The sequence below is a fragment of the Callithrix jacchus genome, chromosome 5 (assembly GCF_049354715.1).
Source record: "Callithrix jacchus isolate 240 chromosome 5, calJac240_pri, whole genome shotgun sequence".
In the NCBI taxonomy this organism is placed as follows: domain Eukaryota; kingdom Metazoa; phylum Chordata; class Mammalia; order Primates; family Cebidae; genus Callithrix; species Callithrix jacchus.
In genome coordinates this window covers 3472868-3494679 of record NC_133506.1, presented here as the reverse complement: position 1 = coordinate 3494679, position 21812 = coordinate 3472868, and the positions used below count along the sequence as shown (strand labels likewise).

The 21812-nt window shown below is 44.8% G+C and overlaps 1 protein-coding gene and 1 non-coding gene across 14 annotated transcripts in view; one reads left to right on the top strand and one right to left on the bottom strand.

Moving 5' to 3' along the window:
* PHF20 (PHD finger protein 20) overlaps window positions 1-21812 on the top strand; it is a 196886-nt gene that overhangs the window by 42441 nt on the left and 132633 nt on the right. For all 13 annotated transcript variants that reach the window (XM_035302759.3, XM_054256870.2, XM_008995455.5 and 10 more), the window contains one exon: window positions 17155-17269. In XM_035302759.3, coding sequence (XP_035158650.3) covers window positions 17187-17269 — 83 coding nt within the window. In that variant the 5' untranslated portion in view covers window positions 17155-17186. The remainder of the gene's footprint in view (window positions 1-17154; window positions 17270-21812) is intronic.
* On the bottom strand, window positions 19708-19810 carry LOC118154220 (U6 spliceosomal RNA). The gene has a single exon (XR_004744112.1). It is a non-coding gene; the product is annotated as a U6 spliceosomal RNA (small nuclear RNA).

The following is a 21812-nucleotide window of genomic DNA, read 5'->3' as shown; positions in this document are numbered from 1 at the left end:
GGGAATTGATTGAATCTGGGAGGCAGAGGTTGCAGTGAGCCCAGATTATGCCATTGCACTTCAGCCTGGTGGCAGAGTTAGACTCTGTGTCCAAAAAAAAAAAATACTTCCCCTTACAAAAGGAAACGATACAAAATTCATTCCAGAGCTAGAGTATAGGTAGACTGGTGTCCCCACTGGCTGGAGAAATGGATGCAGCTTGTCTTAAGCTCCACGGACAAAATTGTGGTCTGTCTTCAGTTGCATCATTCCCTGTGCTTTACCTTCCTCTGCATGCAAGGAGTAATAATAGTTCATACGTTTATCTGTGGATAGCATTCTTCAAAGAACCTCCGTATGATTATCTCTGAATGTCTACACCCAGTGAGGTGGATGGTACTGATCTCTTGCCTTTTTTTTTTTTGAGACAAAGTCTCTTGCTCTGTTGCTTAAGCTGGAGTGCAGTGATATAATCATAGTTCACTGGCCGGGTGCGGTGGCTCAAGCCTGTAATCCCAGCACTTTGGAAGGCCAAGACAGGTGGATCACAAGGTCAAGAGATCGAGACCATCCTGGTCAACATGCTGAAGCCCCGTCTCTACTAAAAATACAAAAATTAGCTGGGCGTGGTAGTGCGTGCCTTTAATCCCAGCTACTTAGGAGGCTGAGGCAGGAGAATTGCTTGAACCCAGGAGGCGGAGGTTGCAGTGAGCCGAGATCGCGCCATTGCACTCCAGCCTGGTTAACAAGAGTGAAACTCCATCTCAAAAAAAAAAAAAATAATCATCATAGTTCACTGCAGCTTTGAACCCCTGGGTTCAAGTGATCCTCCTGCGTCAGCCTCCTGAGTAGCTAGGATCACAATTGTGTGCCACCATGCCTATTTATTTATTATTATTTTTTGAGATAGTTTTGCTCTTGTTGCCCAGGCTGTAGTGCAGTGGCATGATGTTAGCTCACTGCAACCTCTGCCTCCTGGGTTCAAGCAATTCTCCTGTCCCAGCCTCCCGAGTAGCTGGGATTACAGGTGCCCACGACCATGCCCAGTTAATTTTTTGTGTTTTTAGAGACTGGGTTTTATCACATTGGCCAAGCTGGTCTCAAACACCTGGGCTCAGGTGATCTGCCTACCTTGGCCTCTCAAAGTGCTGGAATTACAGGTGTGACCCACCACACCCAACAAAAACAGTAATAACTTTGCAATTGTGTGCCAGGCTTGCTAAATAACTAATAACTTTTTTTTTAACAGAGTCTGTCTCTGTCATCTCCGCTGGAGTGCAGTGGTGTGATCTCGGCTCATTGCAACCTCTGCCTTTTGTGTTCAAGTGATTCTCCTGCTTAAGCCTCCCCAGTAGCTGGGATTACAGGCACACGCCACCACACCTGGCTAATTTTTGTATTTTTAGTAGAGATGGGATTTCACCATCTAGGCCAGGCTGATCTCAAACTCCTGACCTCAGGTGATTTGTTCACCTTGGCCTCCTAAAGTGCTGAGATTACAGGTTTGAGCCAGGCCTGTGCTAAGTAACTTTTGTCTTCACAATACCCATGTGAAGGTTTGAAGTAGGTGTGGTGCTATCCTCATCATATAGATAAGGAGCCTGAAGCTCAGAGAGAAAATGACTTGTACAAGTTTATCTGGAAAGTGCTGGGCCTGGGGTCCAAACTCAGGGACTCTTATTTCTGGCTCATAAACATTGTGTCCCACAGCCCCTCTGCTTCTCTCCATTTAAGCTCCCATCTTTAGATTCTTTTGGTTTGGTCATAAGGGCTAACTCACTGACGGACCAAATGCTGCACTGAGTACCTTGAACTTGGTTCTGTAGGGGAGCCACTCAACTGTTTTAAAATAGAAGTCTTATGATCAGACTTACATTTTAGAAATATCACTGTAGTAGCAGTGATGAAGATTAGCAACAGTGTAGTTAACTGGAGTCAGTCTTACCTGGGTTCAATTCTTTGTCCCAGTACATGGCTAGCTTTGCTATTTGGGAAACTTACTTTGTGAACCTCAGTTTTCTCATCTGTAAAATGGGAATAATAATAATCCTCATTACAACCCTATGAGGTAGCCACTAAATGGGCTGATATAGTACTTTTACATATCTTTATCTGTATATCTTAAAGTAGTATCTGTCATAAATAACTACTCAGAAGATGTCATCTTTTGACAGTATTTATTTAGATCTGGGGAAGATGTGGCTGGAAGCTTGGAGCTTTCTCAGGAGCTCTTGGCGTAATCAAGATTAGAACTCATGCAGGCCTGAACTCGGCATCCACTTGGCAATGGGCAAGGCTTAGAAGCAGGTCCTACAAAATGGTGTCCGAGTATAGGAGGTGAGGGAGGAAGAAGGAGGAAAGGGAAGTGCCCATGTACATGTTTGGCACACTTGCCAGTCTTGAGGCCTTAAACTTTGATGAGGAAAAAAGGAGAAGGAACTTGTAAGGGTAAGATTATTAGCTCAGTGAAGTTGAGTAACATGCCAAAGGTCGTACAACAGATACATTTTAGGCCCAAGCCTGGCAAAAGCCCTTTCCACTGCTTCTGGGAAAATCATCTGATTAATCAACTCATTCTCAGTAGTTTGGAATGAGTAAACTTAACCCATGTTTGCTGTCTCTGCATTTTAATTATGGAAGCAAAAGCCTCACTCTTGGAGAAAGCATTTCAAGTATCTAGGAAGAGAGTGGGGGAAGTTTTGAGGCCTATTTCTTTCTTTACTCTTTTTTTTTTTTTTTTGAGATAGGGTCTTGCTCTGTTAACCAGGCTGGAGCGTACAGTGGCATGATCTTGGCTTACTGCAACCTCTGCCTTCTGGGCTCAAGTAACTCTCCTGCCTCAGCCTCTTGAATAACTGGGATTACAGACACCGGCCACCATGCCCAACTATTTTTTTGTATTTTTAGTAGAGACGGGGTTTTACCATATTGGCCAGGCTGGTCTCCAACTACTGATCTCAGGTGATCCGCCTGCCTTGGCCTCCCAAAGTGCTGGGATTACAGGTGTGAGCCACTACGTCCGGCCTCTTCCCCCTCTTCATTCTTGCCTTCACTTTCCTCTTCCTTTCTTTTTCTTCCTCCTTACCTCCCCTGCCTTTTCTCCCTCCTTCCCTACCTTGTCAAGTAAAAGGGACTAATTCCCTTTCTTCTAGTGTGACCTGGGAAGAGGCCCTACTGTAACCAACTTGTCACTTCTCTAGGACTAAAGATGTGCTCTTTATGTACTTTAGTATATTGGATTTTTAATAATGATACTGACTATAATTCTTTGTGTCTGATGTCCTTTTTGCTAGTATGCCACCATGCTACCATTGCTATCACCAGTACCATTTAGTGTTTGCTATGATAAGCACTTGACATCCATTAGCTCACTTATTCTTCACAACAACCCTGGGAAATTGGGGCTGTTGACCCCATTTCATAGCTGGGCAAACAGGCCCAGTGATTTTTCTTGTCATCACTCAGCCAACGATAACTGGAGCCGGAAGTGGCCAGAATCTAAAACCTGTCTGTGTACCCATGCTTAGGCACTCCGTGGCCTTCCTCCAAGGCAGAACTTTGGCGAAAAGTCCTCTTTGAGGCTTCTTCCTGGGAGACTCGGGTATCACTGGACATGCTAAAATTGTTTATGCTTTCCTGGGACAGCAGCATGGGCTGTGGGAAGTCTCAGTCTTCTAGGCTTCAGGCTGTGTGCAGGGACAGCTCATTTCTGCCAGAAGCTCTTTGCCTCTAGTAGTTTCCTTTGCTTAGAAGTCACTTCCCGGGCCGGGCGCGGTGGCTCATGCCTGTAATCCCAGCACTTTGGGAGGCCAAGGCGGGTGGATCATGAGGTCAAGAGATCGAGACCATCCTGGTCAACATGGTGAAACCCTGTCTCTACTAAAAATACAAAAAATTAGCTGGGCATGGTGGCGCGTGCCTGTAATCCCAGCTACTCCGGAGGCTGAGGCAGGAGAATTGCCTGAACCCGGGAGGCGGAGGTTGCGGTGAGCCGAGATCGTGCCATTGCACTCCAGCCTGGGTAACAAGAGCGAAACTCCGTCTCAAAAAAAAAAAAAAGAAGTCACTTCCCTTAGATCATCGCGTGGCTGCCTCCTTCTTGTCACTTAAGTCTCTGCTCAGACCTCAGTTCCTTGGAGAGTCTTTTCTAACAGCTGTATCTAAAATAGTCCTTTCCACGTTGTTGGAAATTGTTTTTCCCACAATTACTTATCTCTGTCAGAAATGATCTTTACATGCTCGGCTGGGGGCTCATGCCTGTAGTCCCAGCATTTTGGGAAGCTGAGATGGGCCGATCACCTGAGGTCAGGAGTTCGAGACCAGCCTGGCTAACATGGTGAAATGTTGTCTCTACCAAAAACACAAAAATTAGCAGGGCGTGTTGGTGGACACCTGTAATCCCAGCTACTGGGGAAGCTGAGGCAGGAGAATCGCTTGAACGTGGGAGGTGGAGGTTGCAGTGAGCCAAGATTGCGCCATTGCACTCCAGACTGGGCGACAAGACCAAGACTCCATCTCAAAAAAAGAAAAGAAAAGAAATGATCTTTATGTATGTGCTTATCTTGTTTTTTAGCTGCTTTCCCTAAAAAGGGAAAGATCGGGGTCCCAGGTGCCTTGTCCTCCTATTCTCTATCTCCAGTACCTGTCACACAGCAGGCACTCAATGAATATTTTTTAAATGAAGAGGGCCTAAAGATTTAAGCCGGTCTTTCACCCGAGTATCCCTCAATTTAAGGTGGTTATATCGAGTTAAAAGGCATTGTGACCCTTTAATGAAGATTGAATCCAAGCCTTGTGGTAAGCGCCTTTAGATTATCTCAAAGCCTGTTCTGTAGTTTCTGGTGATTGGCATTTTTTTGCTTGAGAGTCCCAGAATTTATTTTCCTCTACCCCTGTCCCAGAGCTGGTTCACTGAAAGGTCTTGTTCCATACCCATCTATCACTTTTAATTCTTTGTGGTTCCTCTTTTCCCTGAGCACAATGGGATTGCTGAGGGCAAGACCTCCAGTTACCATGACAACAGTACTTTTCGTCTCACCCCAAAATAAAACCCAGAGTCTTTGTCAGTAAAACATTAACTGTAAATGTAATATGCATTCAGAAAATACCGGGGGCTGTGACTCACGCCTGTAATCCCAGCACTTTGGGAGGCTGGGGTGGGTGAATCATCTGAGGTCATGAGTTTGAGACCAGCATGGCCAACATGGCGAAAACCCATTTCTACTTAAAGTACAAAAATTAGCTGGGCGTGGTGGGTGCACTGCTGTAATCGCAGCTGCTTGGGAGGTTGAGGCGCCAGAATTGCTTGAATCTGGAAGGCGGAGGTTGCCTGGGGACAGAGTGAGACTCTGTCTCAAAAAAAAAAAAAAAGAAAAAAGAAAAAGAAAAAGAAAAATCTGCTACTACTTACTGAGTACCCTACTTTTTGTTTGTTTTTTGTTGCCAGGTGCCAGGCTGGAGTGCAGTGGCATGTTCTCAGCTCGCTGCAGCCTCTGCCTCCCACGTTCAAGCAATTCTGCCTCAGCCTCTCAAGTAGCTGGGACTACAGGCGCATACCACCATGCCCAGCTAATTTTTTTTGTATTTTAGCAGAGACAGGGTTTCACCTTGTTGACCAGGATGGTCTTGATCTCTTTTTTTTTTTTTTTGAGATGGAGTTTCGTTCTTGTTACCCAGGCTGGAGTGCAATGGCGTGATCTCGGCTCACCGCAACCTCCGCGTCCTGGGTTCAGGCAATTCTTCTGCCTCAGCCTCCTGAGTAGCTGGGATTACAGGCACGCACCACTATACCCAGCTAATTTTTTGTATTGTTACTAGAGACGGGGTTTCACCATGTTGACCAGGATGGTCTCGATCTCTTGACCTCATGATCCACCCGCCTTGGCCTCCCAAAGTGCTGGGATTATTGGTGTGAGCCACCGCGCCCAGCCTACTCTCTTGTTTTTTAATGGATGCACTGTATCCAGTTTCTCCAAAATCTTATGTAAAGAGCTATTGGTTTTTCTCATTTTTCACAAATGTTATTTTTAACCTGGACTGTATTCTTGAGCTTGAAATGGCTGAGTCCAAGAGTATAAGCAGTTCCACAGCTTGTTCTTTCCATCTATATTGAGGTATAAAAAGATGATCATGGTCAGGACCTCAACCGGTGTTCTAGTGTACCTGTTTCCCCACAGCTGGACCAGTGTTAGATTTTTGTCTTTTCTGAAAAATTAAGTATTTCTGCTTGTTACATAATGGTGTGATAATTCTGACACAACATTTGAAAAGCATCCAGTTGCTTTATCTTCCTGTATTTATGTTTTGTTTATGTCCAAAGACATGAATATAAGCATAGCAACAACTTTGGTCAGAGAAAGAGGAAGGGCCTTTGAGAAGTAGTTTGTCTACTTCTATGGACATCCTCTTACTTTTGATAAGAGGGGTTTCTCCTGCCTTGAAGGACCTTGAAAATGGCTAGCATCTCTGCATGTCAGTTTCCTCCCTGTAACTTAATGTTACTTCTATACATGGTAGCCTTGCATTAGTCCTAATTATATCATGCAGTTGTGAAGATCCAGTAAAATAGTGTAAATCTTATACTTTTTTTAATTAAAAAAATAAACATAAAGAAGCAACCCCAAATCAAAATCTTACCACCAGAATAAAATAAAATCTTACTGTTAGATAATTCCTGATGACAATTACTTCTTTGGGGTTTTTTTTTTTTTTTTTTTGAGATGGAGTCTTGCTCTTTTGCCCTGGTATAGTACAGTGGCACGATCTCTGCTCACTGCAGCTTACACCTCCTGGTTCAAGCAGTTCTACTGTTTCAGCCTCCTGAGTAGCTGTGATTACAGGTGCCTGCCACCACACCCGGCTAATTCTTTTGTTTTTAGTAGAGACTGGGTTTCACCATGTTGGCCAGGCTTGTCTTGAACACCTGACCTCACGTGATCCACCCACTTCGGCCTCCCAAAGTACTGGGATTACAGGCATGAACTACCACCCCTGGCTTTTTTTTTTAGACAGGGTCTGGCTCTCTCACCCAGGCTAGAGTGTTGTGGTACAATCTCGGATCACTATGATCTCTGCCTCCTAGGCTCAAACCATCTTCCTACCTCAGCCTCCCAAGTAGTTGGGACTACAGACATGCGCTACCATGCCCTGCTAATTTTTTTGTATTTTTTTAGAGATGGTCTTTCACCGTTTTGTTCAGGCTGATCTCGAACTCCTGAGCTCAAGCAATCCACTGCCTCAGCCTCCCAGAGTGCTGGGATTACAGGCATGAGCCACTATTCCAGGCCCATCATTCCTTTTAATAGCTGTAGTGGCATGATTGTAGTTTACTGCAGCCTCAGTCTCCTGGACTCAAATGATCCTCCCACCTTAGCTTCCCAAGTGACTGAGATACACGTCCTCTTTTTTTTTTTTTGAGACAGAGTCTTACCCTGTCGCCCAGGTCTGAGTGCAGTGGCATGATCTCAGCTCACTGCAACCTCTGTCTCGCATTACAGCGATTCCCCTGCCTTAGCTTCCTGAGTAGCTGGGACTACAGGTGTGCACCACAACGCTGGCTAACTTTTTGGTTTTTTTTTTTTGAGACGGAATTTCGCTCTTGTTACCCAGGCTGGAGTGCAATGGCGCGATCTCGGCTCACCGCAACCTCCGCCTCCCGGGTTCAGGCAATTCTGCCTCAGCCTCCTGAGTAGCTGGGATTACAGGCGCGTGCCACCATGCTCGGCTAATTTTTTGTAATTTTAGTAGAGACGGAGTTTTACCATGTTAACCAGGATGGTCTCGATCTCTTGACCTCGTGATCCACCCGTCTTGGCCTCCCAAAGTACTGGGATTACAGGCGTGAGCCACCGTGCCCGGCCTAACTTTTTGTTTTTAATAAAGAGGGGCTTTCACCATGTTGGCCAGAATGGTCTTGATTTCCTGACCTCATGCTCCACCCGCCTAGGCCTTCCAAAGTGCTGGGATTATAGGAGTGAGCCACTATACATTTTGGTTCAGAAATGCAAAGCTCTACTGATCTTTGTTATAGATAATTTGGTAGACTTTGAAGGTATGTCTTTATTATGTTACTGGCTGTGGGATTGTTGGGCAGAGAGTATGTTTTTGTAGGTGATGCCAAATTGCCTCTAGAAAGCTTTTCTAGTTTATGCTTTTGGTAGATGCATTTGAGCATGGTCTCTTCTTCTCATCCCTGCTAACACTACCTTTAAATTTTTCCAATTTGAGAAGTGAAAATCTGTTATTTTAATTTGCATTTTCTTTAATTTGGGTGAGGTTATGTGTATATAATATCACATTTTTATTAGACCTTGGTATCTGTACTCTACCTCCAAATCTGCCAGATCTTACACTGGCTCATTTTAAAGTAAATTGTAGCCGGGCATGGTGGCTCAAGCCTGTGTGTAATCCTAGCACTTTGGGAGGCCAAGGTGAGCAGATCACCTGAGATCAGGAGTTCAAGACCAGCCTGACCAACGTGACAAAACCCTGTCTCTACTAAAATATAAAATTATCCTGTCCTGGTGGCAAGCGCCTGTAATCCCAACTACCAGGGAGGCTGATGTGGGAGAATTGCTTGAACCCAGGAGGCAGACGTTGCAGTGAGCCAAGATCATGCCATCGCACTCTAGCCTGGGTGACAGAGCAAGATTCCATCTCAAAAAAAAAAAAAAAATTCTAGTGATTCTTCTGCCTCAGACTCCCAGGTAGCTGGGATTACAGGCGCCTGCCACCACACCTGGCTAATTTATTATATTTTTAGTAGCGACAGGGTTTCACCATGTTAGCCAAAAAGGTCTCAATCTCCTGACCTCGTGATCCGCCCACCTCAGTCTCCCAGAGTGCTAGGATTACAGGCATGAGTCACTGTGCCTGGCCGTTGTTTGACTTTTTTGGCCTTGGTTTGTATGCACTCTTTCTTAATAATGGAAGCTAGCTCTTTGTCATATGGGTTGCAGTTTTTTCCTCCCAGTTTTGTCATTTGTGAACGTGCCCTTTAAACTGTGCTGCACAGTGTGCATTTAAAGCTTTCATTATCATTGATGGAGGGGGACATTGACTGAATACTGTATTTAAGGAAATAAACTAGGCCCTGTGTCTTCTGTGTAGCTGGGGGTTCCCATTGTAGGGAAATTTGAATGTAAAGGAGTAATTTGAAATCTGGCCAAAGTCTTTTAAAATGGAATCCTATGTGAATACAGATTGCATCACTTTTTAAAATTCTCTCTATATCCATATCGAACATGTTCCCTTTTCCTGTTTTTCTGGAACCTGGAGATTTTTGGAAGAAAAGCTAAGGCCCTGAAGAAAAGTCAAAAGCTACAGAATCTTAGTCCTATTGCATCTTCAGAAAAATTGTGTTTAAAACTAAATGAAAGAAGTAAAAATGTACTACTTATGTAATTTTTTGAAATTTCTGCTTCTGTACTGAATTCTGTTTTATTCTTTAGTAGATGTTGTCGAATTAAGTAGATACTTTCAGATGATTTCCCCCGTGCCCCTCCCCTCACCATTTGCTAGAGCTCATTCATCTCTTCTCAGTGTTTGTGTTTATCTTGCTGGGTGGGCTAGTGCTGGGACTGAGTTGGATTCCTCATTTTCAGCATTTGCAGCATAGTGACTTACTGATAGTACTTGTTAGTGGTTTGTTGGCTGAAGTAATGTGAATTTAAAAACAAACTGCCACCTCAGAGGGGTGGAGGGGAAATTGTAATGGGATGGGAAAGCCAGATTAGTTTTGTGTTCTGTTTGATACCAGAGAGTGAAACTTCAAACAGGTGGGTCAGAGTTACAATGAAACAGGTTTAGTTCATGAGTAGCAAGAATTCTGAGGATTCAGCCTGGAGAGGAATTGGTTTTCTTGAGCTTTTGGGAATAATTTGCTCATCTTCATTCATTCACTGCCTCGCTCTCTCACTCGTGTGTTTTAGTGGAAGGACTCCTGGGGTGCCTGGGGGAAAGTAGTGTGGTAGAAAGAATTAATTCAGAGGTCAGGTAGACCTGGGCTTTTGCTCTGGGGCCTGTCACTTAGCACCTGAACTTTAACCAAGTTTGCTTTAGAGCTAGTTTCCTCGTTTGTGATAACATAGTTACTAACAGCTACTAACTGTATGGTTCTTCCTTTGTGCCAGCCCTGAGCTCTTTAAATGGATTTCATTTAATCCTTACATCTGCTGCTTGGAGGTAGATATTATTATCATCACCATCCCCATTTTACAGAGAGGACAATAATTTACACAAATTCATTCAGCTAATAAGGGGTTAGATAATTTATATAAATTCATTCAGCTAATGGTGAGTAGAGCTGTGGATTCAAGGCCAAGCATTTAACTCCATTACATTAAATTACATTACTTTGGTAAAAGAAGGCTGTCAGCCTGCATAGAGCCTGACAAATAATAGCAGCTCAGTGAGTGTTAAGTGCCATCCATTTCTTGTCAGGCATCACCTTTTCATATAATCTGGGAGGGGAAATTAATAATCACAATATTATTTGGCATGAATGAGGTCAGAGAACAAGACAATTTGACATGGTATTTTAGGCAAGCCAAAATGAAGACTTTTCTACTGATTGAATTATACCTATATGTAAGTTTTTTTTTTTTTTCTTTTGAGTCAGAGTCTAGCTCTATTGCCCAGGCAGGAGTGCAGTGGCGCAAATCTCGGCTCACTGCAGCCTCCAGCTCCTGGGTTTAAGAGATTCTCATGCCTCAGCCTCCTGAGTAGCTGAGATTATAGGCGAGCACCGTCACACCTGGCTAACTTTTTTTTTTTTTTTTTTAGTAGAGATAGGATTTTACCATGTTGGCCAGTCTGGTTTGGAACTCCTGACCTCAAGTGATTTGCCTTGGTTTGGCCTCCCAGAGTGCTGGGATTACAGGCCTGAGCTACTGCTCCTGACCATGTATATCATGTATATGTCAGATTTGATATCTCATTTTCTTTCTTTCTTTTTTTTTTAAATTTATATATATATATTTTTAATTGCATTTTAGGTTTTGGGGTACATGTGCGGAACATGCAAGATAGTTGCATAGGTACACAAGTGGCAGTGTGATTTGCTGCCTTCCTCTTTTTTTTTTTTGAGACGGAGTTTCCCTCTTATTACCCAGGCTGGAGGGCAATGGCGCGATCTCGGTTCACTGCAACCTCCGCCTCCTGGGTTCAGGCAATTCTCCTGCCTCAGCCTCCTGAGTAGCTGGGATTACAGGCTCACGCCACAATGCCCAGCTAATTTTTTGCATTTTTAGTAGAGATGGGGTTTCACCATGTTGACCAGGATGGTCTCGATCTCTTGACCTTGTGATCCACCTGCTTCGGCCTCCCAAAGTGCTGGGATTACAGGCTTGAGCCACCGCGCCCGGCGCCTTTTTTTTTTTTTAAGATGGGGTTTCACCATGATGGCCAGGCTGGTCTTGAACTCCTGACCTCAGGTGATCCACCCACCTCGGCCTCCCAAAGTGCTAGGATTACAGGCATGAGCCACTGTGCCTGGCCAATATCTCATTTTCTTAGAGAATGTTTGGTAGAGCCAGTTAAGCCTCTGACATTTCCTTTCGTAGGGTCCAAATATTTAGAACACTTGCCAACACAGCTTTTCAGCTTATTAGGTTTCAGCTTCCTTAATTACAGCTGTCAACCATTTCTGCCTCAGTTTGCTTTGCTTTATGTGTTTCCCAACATTAGCCCTTTGGAATGTTTTTTGTTTTTGATGACAGAGTCTCCCTCGGTCACCAGGCTGCAGTGCAGTGGCACAATCTTGGCTCACTGAAACCTCAGCCTCCAGGGTTCAAGTGATTCTCCTGCCTCAGTCTCCTGAGTAGCTGGGACTACAGGCACGTGCCACCATGCTCAGCTTTTTGTATTTTTAGTAGAGATGGGGTTTCACCATGTTGGCCTGGATGGTCTTGATCTCTTGACCTCGTGATCTGTCCACCTTGGCCTCACAAAGTGCTGGGATTACAGGTGTGAGCCACTGCACCCAGCCTGGAATGGGTTGTTTAATGGATAGCTTATTTGCCTTCACATGTATAATTCTTCACATTATACACTTACAAAAAACTTTCATTGTGAAAAACTATAAACTTTAGGAAATTATTTAAGAAGAAAGGAACAATCACTAATACCCATAACTTACTATTTTCTTCCAGTCTTTGAACCTGGGAATTTGATACCAGCCTGAACAAACATAGCAAGACCCTATCTCTGCCAAAGAAAAAATGAGCTGGGTGTGGCGGCTTGTACCTATAGTCCCAGGTACTTGGGAGGCTGAGTAGGGAGGATCACATGAGCCCAGGAGGTGGAGGTTACAGTGATCCAGGTTTGCACCACTGCAGTCCAGCCTGAGTGACAGAGCGAGCAAGACCTTGTCTTAAAAAAAAAAAAAAATTGTATGAGTTTCTGTTTTCTTTTCTTTCTTTCTTTTTCCTATTTTTGAGACAAGGTAGAGTTTTGTTCTTGTTTTCCAGGCTAGAGTCAATGACGTGATCTCGGCTCACTGCAACCTCTGTCTCAAGTTAAAGCGATTCCCCTGCCTTAGCTTCCCAAGTAGCTGGGACTACAGGTGTGTACCACCACCCCTGGCTAATTTTTGTTTTTAGTAGAGACGGGGTTTCACCATGTTGGCCAGGATGGTGTCTCTTGACCTCATGATCTGCCCACCTCAGCTTCCCAAAGTGTTGGGATTACAGGCGTGAGCCACAGTGCCCGGCATTCCTTTTTTCCTTTTTTCTTTTTGAGACGGAGTTTTGCTCTTGTTACCCAGGCTGGAGTGCAATGGCGCGATCTCGGCTCACCGCAACCCAGCCTTTCTTTTCTTTTCTTTTTTTTTAAGAGACAGGTTCTTCTGGCCAGGCACAGTGGCTCAAGCCTGTAATCCCAGCACTTTGGGAGGCTGAGGCGGGTGGATCACGAGGTCAAGAGATCGAGACCATCCTGGTGAACATGGTGAAACCCTGTCTCTAAAAATATAAAACAAATTAGCTGGGTATGGTGGCATGTGCCTGTAATCCCAGCTACTTGGGAGGCTGAGGCAGGAGAATTGCCTGAACCCAGGAGGCGGAAGTTGCGGTGAGCCGAGATCGCGCCATTACACTCCAGCCTGGGTGACAAGAGTGAAACTGCGTCTCAAAAAAAAAAAAAAAAAAGAGACAGGTTCTTGCTCTGTCACTCAGGCTGGAATACAGTGGCACAATCATAGCTCACTACAGTCTCAACCTCCTGTGTTCAAGCGATTTTCCCACCTCAGTCTCTTCAGTAGCCAGGATTGTAGACATGAGCCACCTCTTCTGGCTGTGTATGAGTTTTAATGTGAGGTCCATGTGGTACAATTTTGCATCCTGCCTTTTTAGGTATTTATATATTGCAAGCAAATTATTTATAAAATGTGCTGCTATTGCACATTAGTTATGAGTACTCCTATGATTTTTTTGCCACATTCATTTATTGCAAAGTATTTGTGGTAAGAGGCTGGCATTCTTCTGGCAGTGCTCTGGCATTGCTTGGGCAGTGTAGGCTGTGAAGATCCAAAGTTTAGGGCCAGATGCAGGTGGCTCATGCCTGTAATCCCATAATCCCAGCACTTTGGGAGGCCCAGGTGGGAGGAATGCTTGAGCCCAGGAGTTTGAGACCAGCCTAGGCAACATAGATCCTGTCTCTGAAAACCAAAAACAACTGGATGTGCTAATGCACACCTGTGGTTCCAGCTACTCCAGAGAGTGAGGCAGGAGGATCGCTAGAGCCCAGGAGTTTGAGGCTGCAGTGAGTTATGTATGATAGTGCCACTGTACTCCAGCCTGGGCAACAGAATGAGACTCTGTCTAAAAACAAATTTTTTTTTTTTTTGAGACGGAGTTTCACTCTTGTCACCCAGGCTGGAGTGAGATGGCGCGATCTCGGCTCACCGCAACCTCCGCCTCCTGGGTTCAGGCAATTCTCCTGCCTCAGCCTCCCGAGTAGCTGGGATTACAGGCCCTCGTCACCACGCCCAGCTAATTTTTGTATTTTTAGTAGAGATGGGGTTTCACCATGTTGACCAGGATGGTCTCGATCTCTTGACCTTGTGATCCACCTGCCACGGCCTCCCAAAGTGCTGGGATTATAGGCGTGAGCCACCGCGCCCAGCCTAAAAACAAATTTTAAAAAGTTTAAAGTTTAGTGGGAGGAAGGAGTTAGGCTGGGGTTAGTCTGCTGTAGGGAGGTAACCTCAAGTGCCCTTAGAGCTCAGAGAGGCTACATGTCCGTCAGAACTAGCACTAGCTCCTCTGATTGCATTTAGGACTCTGCAGATTAATTACCTCAGGGATGCCAGGAAGTGTTCTTTTTTTTCCCCCCAAGACAGAGTCTTGCTGTGTCACCCAGGTTGGAGTGCAGTGGCTTGATCTCAGCTCACTGCAACCTCCACCTCTTGCCTGTAATTCAAGCAATTCTGCTGCTGCCTCAGCCTCCGGAGTAGCTAGCATTACAGGCATCCGCCACTGTGCCTGGCTGATTTTTGTATATATATATTTTTTTTGAGACGGAGTTTCACTTCTGTTACTCAGGCTGGAGTGCAATGGCATGATCTCGGCTCACCACAACCTCCGCCTCCTGGGTTCAGGCAATTCTCCTGCCTCAGCCTCCTGAGTAGCTGGGATTACAGGCTCACGCCACCATGCCCAGCTAATTTTTTGCATTTTTAGTAGAGATGGGGTTTCACCATGTTGACCAGGATGGTCTCGATCTCTTGACCTCGTGATCCACCCGCCTCGGCCTCCCAAAGTGCTGGGATTACAGGCTTGAGCCACCGTGTCCAGCCGATTTTTGTATTTTTAGTAGAGATGGGGTTTCACCTTGTTGGCCAGGTTGGTCTCGAACTCCTGACCTTGTGATCCGCCCACTTGGACTTCCCAAAGTGTTGAGATTACAGGCGTGAACCACTGCACCTGGTCGGAAGTGTTCTTTTATGGGAGCTACTTTTCTTGTAAATATCCTAATCCAATATACCTTTTTTTTTCTCAAAAGGAAATTAGCTTTATAGTTTGGTTTTGATCATAAAGATAAATTTGATTCATTAGAGCACAAGAACGCAAGATAGGACTGAGGAGAGATTCAAATTGTGACTTAAGATTCAAAGGCAATGAAAGGAGTTAAATGAGAATGTTTTGTACTCTTTTATTGTTCTATGATTAAAAAAAATAGAAAATCTGGATAAAATGTATAGAAAAATACAAATGGTCAGAATGGACTCAAGAAGTAGGAAATAGGCTGGGTATGTGGCTCATGCCTGTAATCCCAACACTTACAAAGCCTGTAATCTTTGGGAGGCTGAGGCGGACAGATCATTTGAGGTCAGGAGTTCGAGACCAGCCTGAGCAACATGGAGAATCCTGTCTCTACTAAAAATGCAAAATTATCTGGACATGGTGGTGTACGCCTGTAATCCCAGCTATGTGGGAGGCTGAGGCAGGAGAAACGCTTGAACCTGGGAGGCAGAGGTTGTAGTGAGCTGAGATTGTGCCATCGTACTATAGCCTGGGCAACAAAAACGAAACTGTCTTAAAAAAAAATTAGGAAATATAGCTGGGCATGGTGGCGCATACCCATAATCCCAGCTGCTCCAGAGGCTGAGGCAAGAGAATTGCTTGAACACGAGAGGCGGAGGTTGCAGTGAGCTGAGATTGCACCATTGCACTACAACCTGGGTGACAAGAGCAAGGCTTCTCAAAAAAACAAACAAGGCCGGGTGCAGTGGCTCACGCTTGTAATCCCAGCACTTTGGGAGGCCGAGGTGGGCGGATCACAAGGTCAAGAGATCGAGACCATCCTGGCCAACATGGTGAAACCCTGTCTCTACTAAAAATACAAAAAAATTAGCTGGCCATGGTGGCGTGCACCTATATTCCCAGCTACTCGGGAGGCTGAGGCAGATGAATTGCTTGAACCCAGGAGGCAGAGGTTGCAGTGAGCCAAGTTTGAACCACTGCACTCCAGCCTGGTGCGTGGTGACAGAGTGAGACTCTGTCTCAAAAAACAAAACAAAAAAACAAAAAAAACCCAAACAAACAAAAAAAGAAATAGGAAATATACATAGATCAAAGAAAGTATAAACAAGGCCAGGCGCAGTGGCTCATTCCTGTAATACTAGCACTTTGGGAGGCTGAAGTAGGCGGATTACTTGACGTTAGGAGTTTCAGACCAGTCTGGTCAACATGGTGAAACCCTGACTCTATTAAAAATAAAAAAATTCCTGAGATGTTTAATTGGAAAAATTACAAAAAAAAATTAGCTGGGCGTGGTGCTAGGCACCTGTAGTCCCAGTTACTCAGGAGGCTGAGGCTCCAGAATTGCTTGAACCCAGAAGGCGGTGGATGCAGGGAGCTGAGATCGTGCTATTGCACTTCAGCCTGGGTGACAGAGTGAAATTGTCTCAATAAACAAAGTATAAACAGACCTTGTCCAGCCTTCCAAAAGTAGGGCCAAGTATTAGTATCTCAGCTTTTGTTTACTTGGTTTTTAATTTTTTAAAGAGATGAGGGCTCTTGATTTTCAGTAGCCATGAAAACCAAAAATAAAAAAAGAGAAAAGGGCTTGCTGTGTTTCCCAGGCTGGTCTCAAACTCCTGAGCTCAAGAATCCTCTTGGCTCAGCCTTCCAAGTAGCTGGGACTATAGGTATACACCACCCTGCCTGACATTTGTTTGCTTCCTTTGTAACTCTTAAATTCATTGCAATTACAGTTTGCAGTTACTTTATTTATCAATTTACTGTCTAAATTTTTGTGTTTCCTGGGTAGACTGAAGGGTTCTTGAGGGCAGGAACTGTGTCTCTTTTGGCTTTAACTGTTTCCTTAAATAGCCACTGAGCAAATATTTGTTGAATAATACATCAGCAGGTGACTGACTTTAACTGTGAAAATAGCTGTCTTTTTGTAGTTCTGAGGGGTGGCCCTTGTAGGTGATTCTTCAGTAAGCAGTGTTGAGGGGGGGGTCTTCTCAGTCCCAGAAACCACAGGATGCTGCACAGCGGAGGAGAAGGAACCAGTGGAAAGCACACCTGTGTTAGAATGAGGGCACCAACAGGGTTTTGTGGAGCTTTGTGTGTTGAATAATGCCTGTTTGTTTCTTTATGTGTAGTGAATGATGCTACACTCTGGGCAGACTTTGCCTAAGTTTCATAAATATTTAATTGGCTTTTTCAGGAGAATAAAGGCAGCCCCGTTGATGACTGAAAATGACAAAGCATCCACCTAACAGACGAGGAATCAGCTTTGAAGTGGGAGCCCAGTTGGAAGCCCGGGACCGTTTAAAAAACTGGTACTTTTACATTTTTCTGCTAATTAAAGCCCTTCAGTAAAGGACTTTTGCCAGCACTTATAGAGTGATAGCTTAGACTTTTTGTGGTGTTTTCCTACTCCCTGACTCCTGTAAGATGGGAGGAAACCCCAGTCTTTTCTCTGTGGTGCAGGGATCCCGATGTCATGGTGACTGTCCTGTAACCCTTTGTTCATACTTGTTTCCCCTTTTTGCCTGTTCAATTGAAGGAGTTCTGGGAAAAAGAAGCATGAATGGCTACAGGGAAGGGAAGAGGTAGGGAAGAGTTAATAGTGGCAGCTCTCTTGCTCTTGGCTGCCTGTCTGAAAAAAAGAGAGAAAGATCAGGGATAAAATAGTGAAGCAGCTCATGTGTTGTGAACACCCCATCCTGTTTTCTGGGCGTGATGTTGTATGTTGAAATACAGTGATCACATAAGGGCACATTGTCAGGATGATTAGGTTCAGAAGCTGAAGGGTTACGGTCCCAACTGTGTCATTGACTTGTGACCTCTGGCTGATAATTAGCTGCTTTGTGCATTGGCTTATCTGTAAATGTGGGTATTGGTAATATTGACCTCATAGGGTTATTCTGAGAATCAAATCATAGACTGTGTAGGGAAAGACCTTAAAGACTGTGAAATGATCATTGTGATTGAGGGCATCCTAGAATTTGGTTCTTTGTTAGTGCTTAAGGTGAGGGTTGGGGTTTTCAGAACTTGTGCCTCTTTATAGTTTTTTTTTTTTTTTTTTTTTAAGACAGAGTCTCGGGCCGGGCGCGGTGGCTCATGCCTGTAATCCCAGCACTTTGGGAGGCCGAGGCGGGTGGACCACGAGGTCAAGAGATCGAGACCATCCTGGTCAACATGGTGAAACCCCGTCTCTACTAAAAATACAAAAAATTAGCTGGGCATGGTGGCGCGTGCCTGTAGTCGCAGCTACTCGGGAGGCTGAGGCACGAGAATTTGCCTAAACCCAGGAGGCGGAGGTTGCCGTGAGCCGAGATCGCGCCATTACACTCCAGCCTGGGTGACAAGAGTGAAACTCTGTCTCAAAAAAAAAAAAAAGACAGAGTCTCTCTCTGTCACCCAGGCAGGAGTGCAGTGGTGTGATGTCTGCTCACTGCAAGCTCCGCCTCCTGGCTTCAAGTGATTCTCGTGCCTCAGCCTTCTGGGTAGCTGGTATTGCAGATGTGTGCCACCACATCTGGCTAATTCCTTTTTGAGTTAAAGAAGGAAGAGTTTAACCCTTTGTGAGATTATTTCAAAACAGACCGATTGACCAGCTCTTCAGGTATAGGAGTCTAAGACAGGAGAAGAGAGGCAGGGAAACAGTTGCTACACAAAACTGTCTTTGCTATTAGAATTAGGTACACTTGGACAGGCATGGTGGCTCACACCTGTAATCCCATCACTCCAGCACTTTGGGAGGCTGAGGCAGGTGCATCACCTCAGGTCATGAGTTCGAGAACAGCATGACCAACATGGTGAAACCCTGTCTAATTAGCCGAGTGAGGAGGCACACACCTATAATCCCAGCTCTACTTAGGAAGCTGAGGCAGGAGAAATGCTTGAACCTAGGCGGTGAAGGTTGCAGTGAGCTGAGATTGCACCATTGCACTCTAGCCTGGGGGACAAGAGTGAGACTTCATCTCAAAAAAAAAAGAAAAATAATTAGGTATACTTGTTGGCTGGGCTCAGTGGCTCATTCCTGTAATCCCAGCACTTTGGGAGGCCAGGGCAGGTGGATCACGAGGTCAGGATTTGAAGACCAGCCTAATCAACATAGTGAAACCCTGTCTCTATTAAAAATATAAAAATTAGCCAGGCATGGTGGCATGTGCCTATAGTCCCAGCTACTCAGGAGGCTGAGGCAGGAGAATCACTTGAACCTGGGAGGCGGAGGCTGCAGTGAGCTGAGATCATGCCACTGTACTCCAGCCTGGTCAACTGAGCTAGACTCTGTACATTTTCAACACAGTTGTTTTGGGCTATTTTTTTTGTTTCTGTGAGACAAAAGTCTTGCTTTTTTGTCCTGGCTGGAATGCAGTGGTGTGATCTCGGCTCACAGCAGCCTCTGCCTCCCGGGTTCAAGCCATTCTCCTGCCTCAGCCTCCCTAATAGCTGGGATTACAGGCACCTGCCACCACACCTGGCCAATTTTTTATATTTTTAGTAGAGATGGGGTTTCACCATGTTGGCCAGGCTGGTCTGGAACCCCTGACCTCAAGTGATCTGCCTGCCTTGGCCTCCCAAAGTGCTGGTATTACAGGCATGAGCCAGTGTGCCCAGCCTGTTTTTGGGCTATTTGTATTATCTATAATTAGTTCCTTTTTTGGTTTCAGTATTTTATGTTCATGTGTTTAATACTTTATGCGTATGTGTATCCATTAGTAATACAATTGCTTTGGGTGTTTTAAACCTTTTTTTTTTTTTTTAATAAAAAAATATGGAACGCTTCATGAATTCGTGTATCATCCTTGTGCAGGGGCCATGCTAATCTTCTCTGTATCATTCCAATTAAACCTTTTTTATAAGTAGTATCTTTGAGAATGCTGGGAGAGGGAAAGAAAAAGAAAAAAGTTAAACCAATTATATAAATAGTATCATATAACTTGTTTCTTTTCTGTGTCTTTTTTATGTTCAGTATGTTTATGTGATTTACCCATATTGTTACATACAATATTCTCCTAACCACCGCCTCCCAAGCCCCCACTAAGATAGCGTTTTACTCTGTTGCTCAGGCTAGAGTGTAATGGCACAATCATAGTTCACTGTGGTCTCCAACTCCTGGGCTCATGTGATCCTCCTGCCTCAGCCCTCCATGTAGCTGAGACTAGATCTTAACTTCTGTATAGAGTTTTATACAGAGGTATAGATGTGAGCCACCACGCCCGGCCTGTTTGTTTATTTTTTATATATTATTGGAGTCTTAGATTCCAGTATTTCACCTGAGACACAGCGCTGCTGTGAATGTCTCTTTGTGCACATACGAAACACTCTTAATTGGGCAGTGGCTTTTAAACGTTTTTGACCGCAACCTCCAGTAAGAAATGTATTTTAAATCAATATTGCTGGGTATGGTGGCTCATGCCTGTAATCCCAGCTACTCAGGAGGCTGAGGCAGGAGAATCGCTTGAACCCGAGAGGCAGAGGTTGCAGTGAGCTGAGATCACACCACTGCACTCCAGCATGGGTGACAGAGCAAGACTCTGTCTCAAAAAAAAAAAAAAAAGTCCAGTGTGGTATATGTACCCATATACACATAAAAATCTATTTTTAGTTTTAGTTTTTTTTTTTTTTTTAATTTTGAGATGCAGTTTCGCTCTTGTTGCCCAGGCTGGAGTGCAGTGGAGTGATCTTGGCTCACCACAACCTCCGACTCCTGGGTTTAGGCAATTCTCATGCCTCAGCCTCCTGAGTAGCTGGGATTACAGGCACGCACCATCATGCCCAGCTAATTTTTTGTATTTTTAGTAGAGATGGAGTTTCACCATGTTGACCAGGATGGTCTCGATCTCTTGACCTCATGATCCACCCGCCTCAGCCTCCCAGAGTGCTGGGATTACAGGCATGAGCCACCGTGCCCGGCTAATTTTAGTTTTTTGAGATGGTGTCTCACTTTGTTGCCCAGGCTAGAGTGCAGGGGCGCGATCTTGGCTCTCTGCAACCTCTGCCTCCCAGGTTCAAGAGATTTTTTTGCTTCAGCCTCCCAAGTAGTTGGAATTACAGTTGTGAGACACCATGCCTGGCTAATTTTTTTTATAGTTTAAGTAGAGCTGGGGTTTTTTGGCCAGGCTGGTCTTGAACTCCTGACTTCAGGTAATCTACCCAACTTGGCCTCCCAAAGTGCTGGGACATAGGCCTCAGCCACTGCGCCTGGCCTATTTTTATTTTTTGAGACAAGATCTCACTCTGTTGCTCAGGTTGGAGTGCCGTGGTGGGAACACAGCTCACTGCAGCCTCTACCTACCTCCCTGAGCTAAAGCAGTCCTTCTGCTTCAACTGGGATCACAGGCATGTGCCATTACCCCTGATTAATTTTTAAATTTTTAGTAGAGATGAGGTCTCACTATGTTGCCAAGGCTGGTTTCGAATTCCTGGGCTCAAGTGATCCTCCTGCTTTGGCCCCCCAAAATGCCGGGGTTACAGGCATGAATCACCGTATGTGACCTATATAAATTGAACTGAAACACAAATTTTATGAAATAGTATTTAACTTAAATACATGCATTATACTCTGGTAGTGTTTTCTATTCTTTTTTTTTTTTGTTCGTTTTGAGACAGTGTTTCACTCTGTGCCCAGGCTGGAGTGTAGTGGTGTAGTTACAACTCACTGCAGCCTTGACTTGCGGGCTCAGGTGACCCTCTTACCACAGTCTTCCGAGTAGCTGGGACTACTAGCGCGTTCCATCATGCTAGGCTAATTTTTTGTCTTTTTAGTAGAGATGAGGTTTTACTATGTTGGCCAGGCAGGTCTTGAACTCCTGACCTCAAGTGATCCACCTGCCTCGGCCTCCCAAAGTGCTGGGATTAGAAGCATGAGCT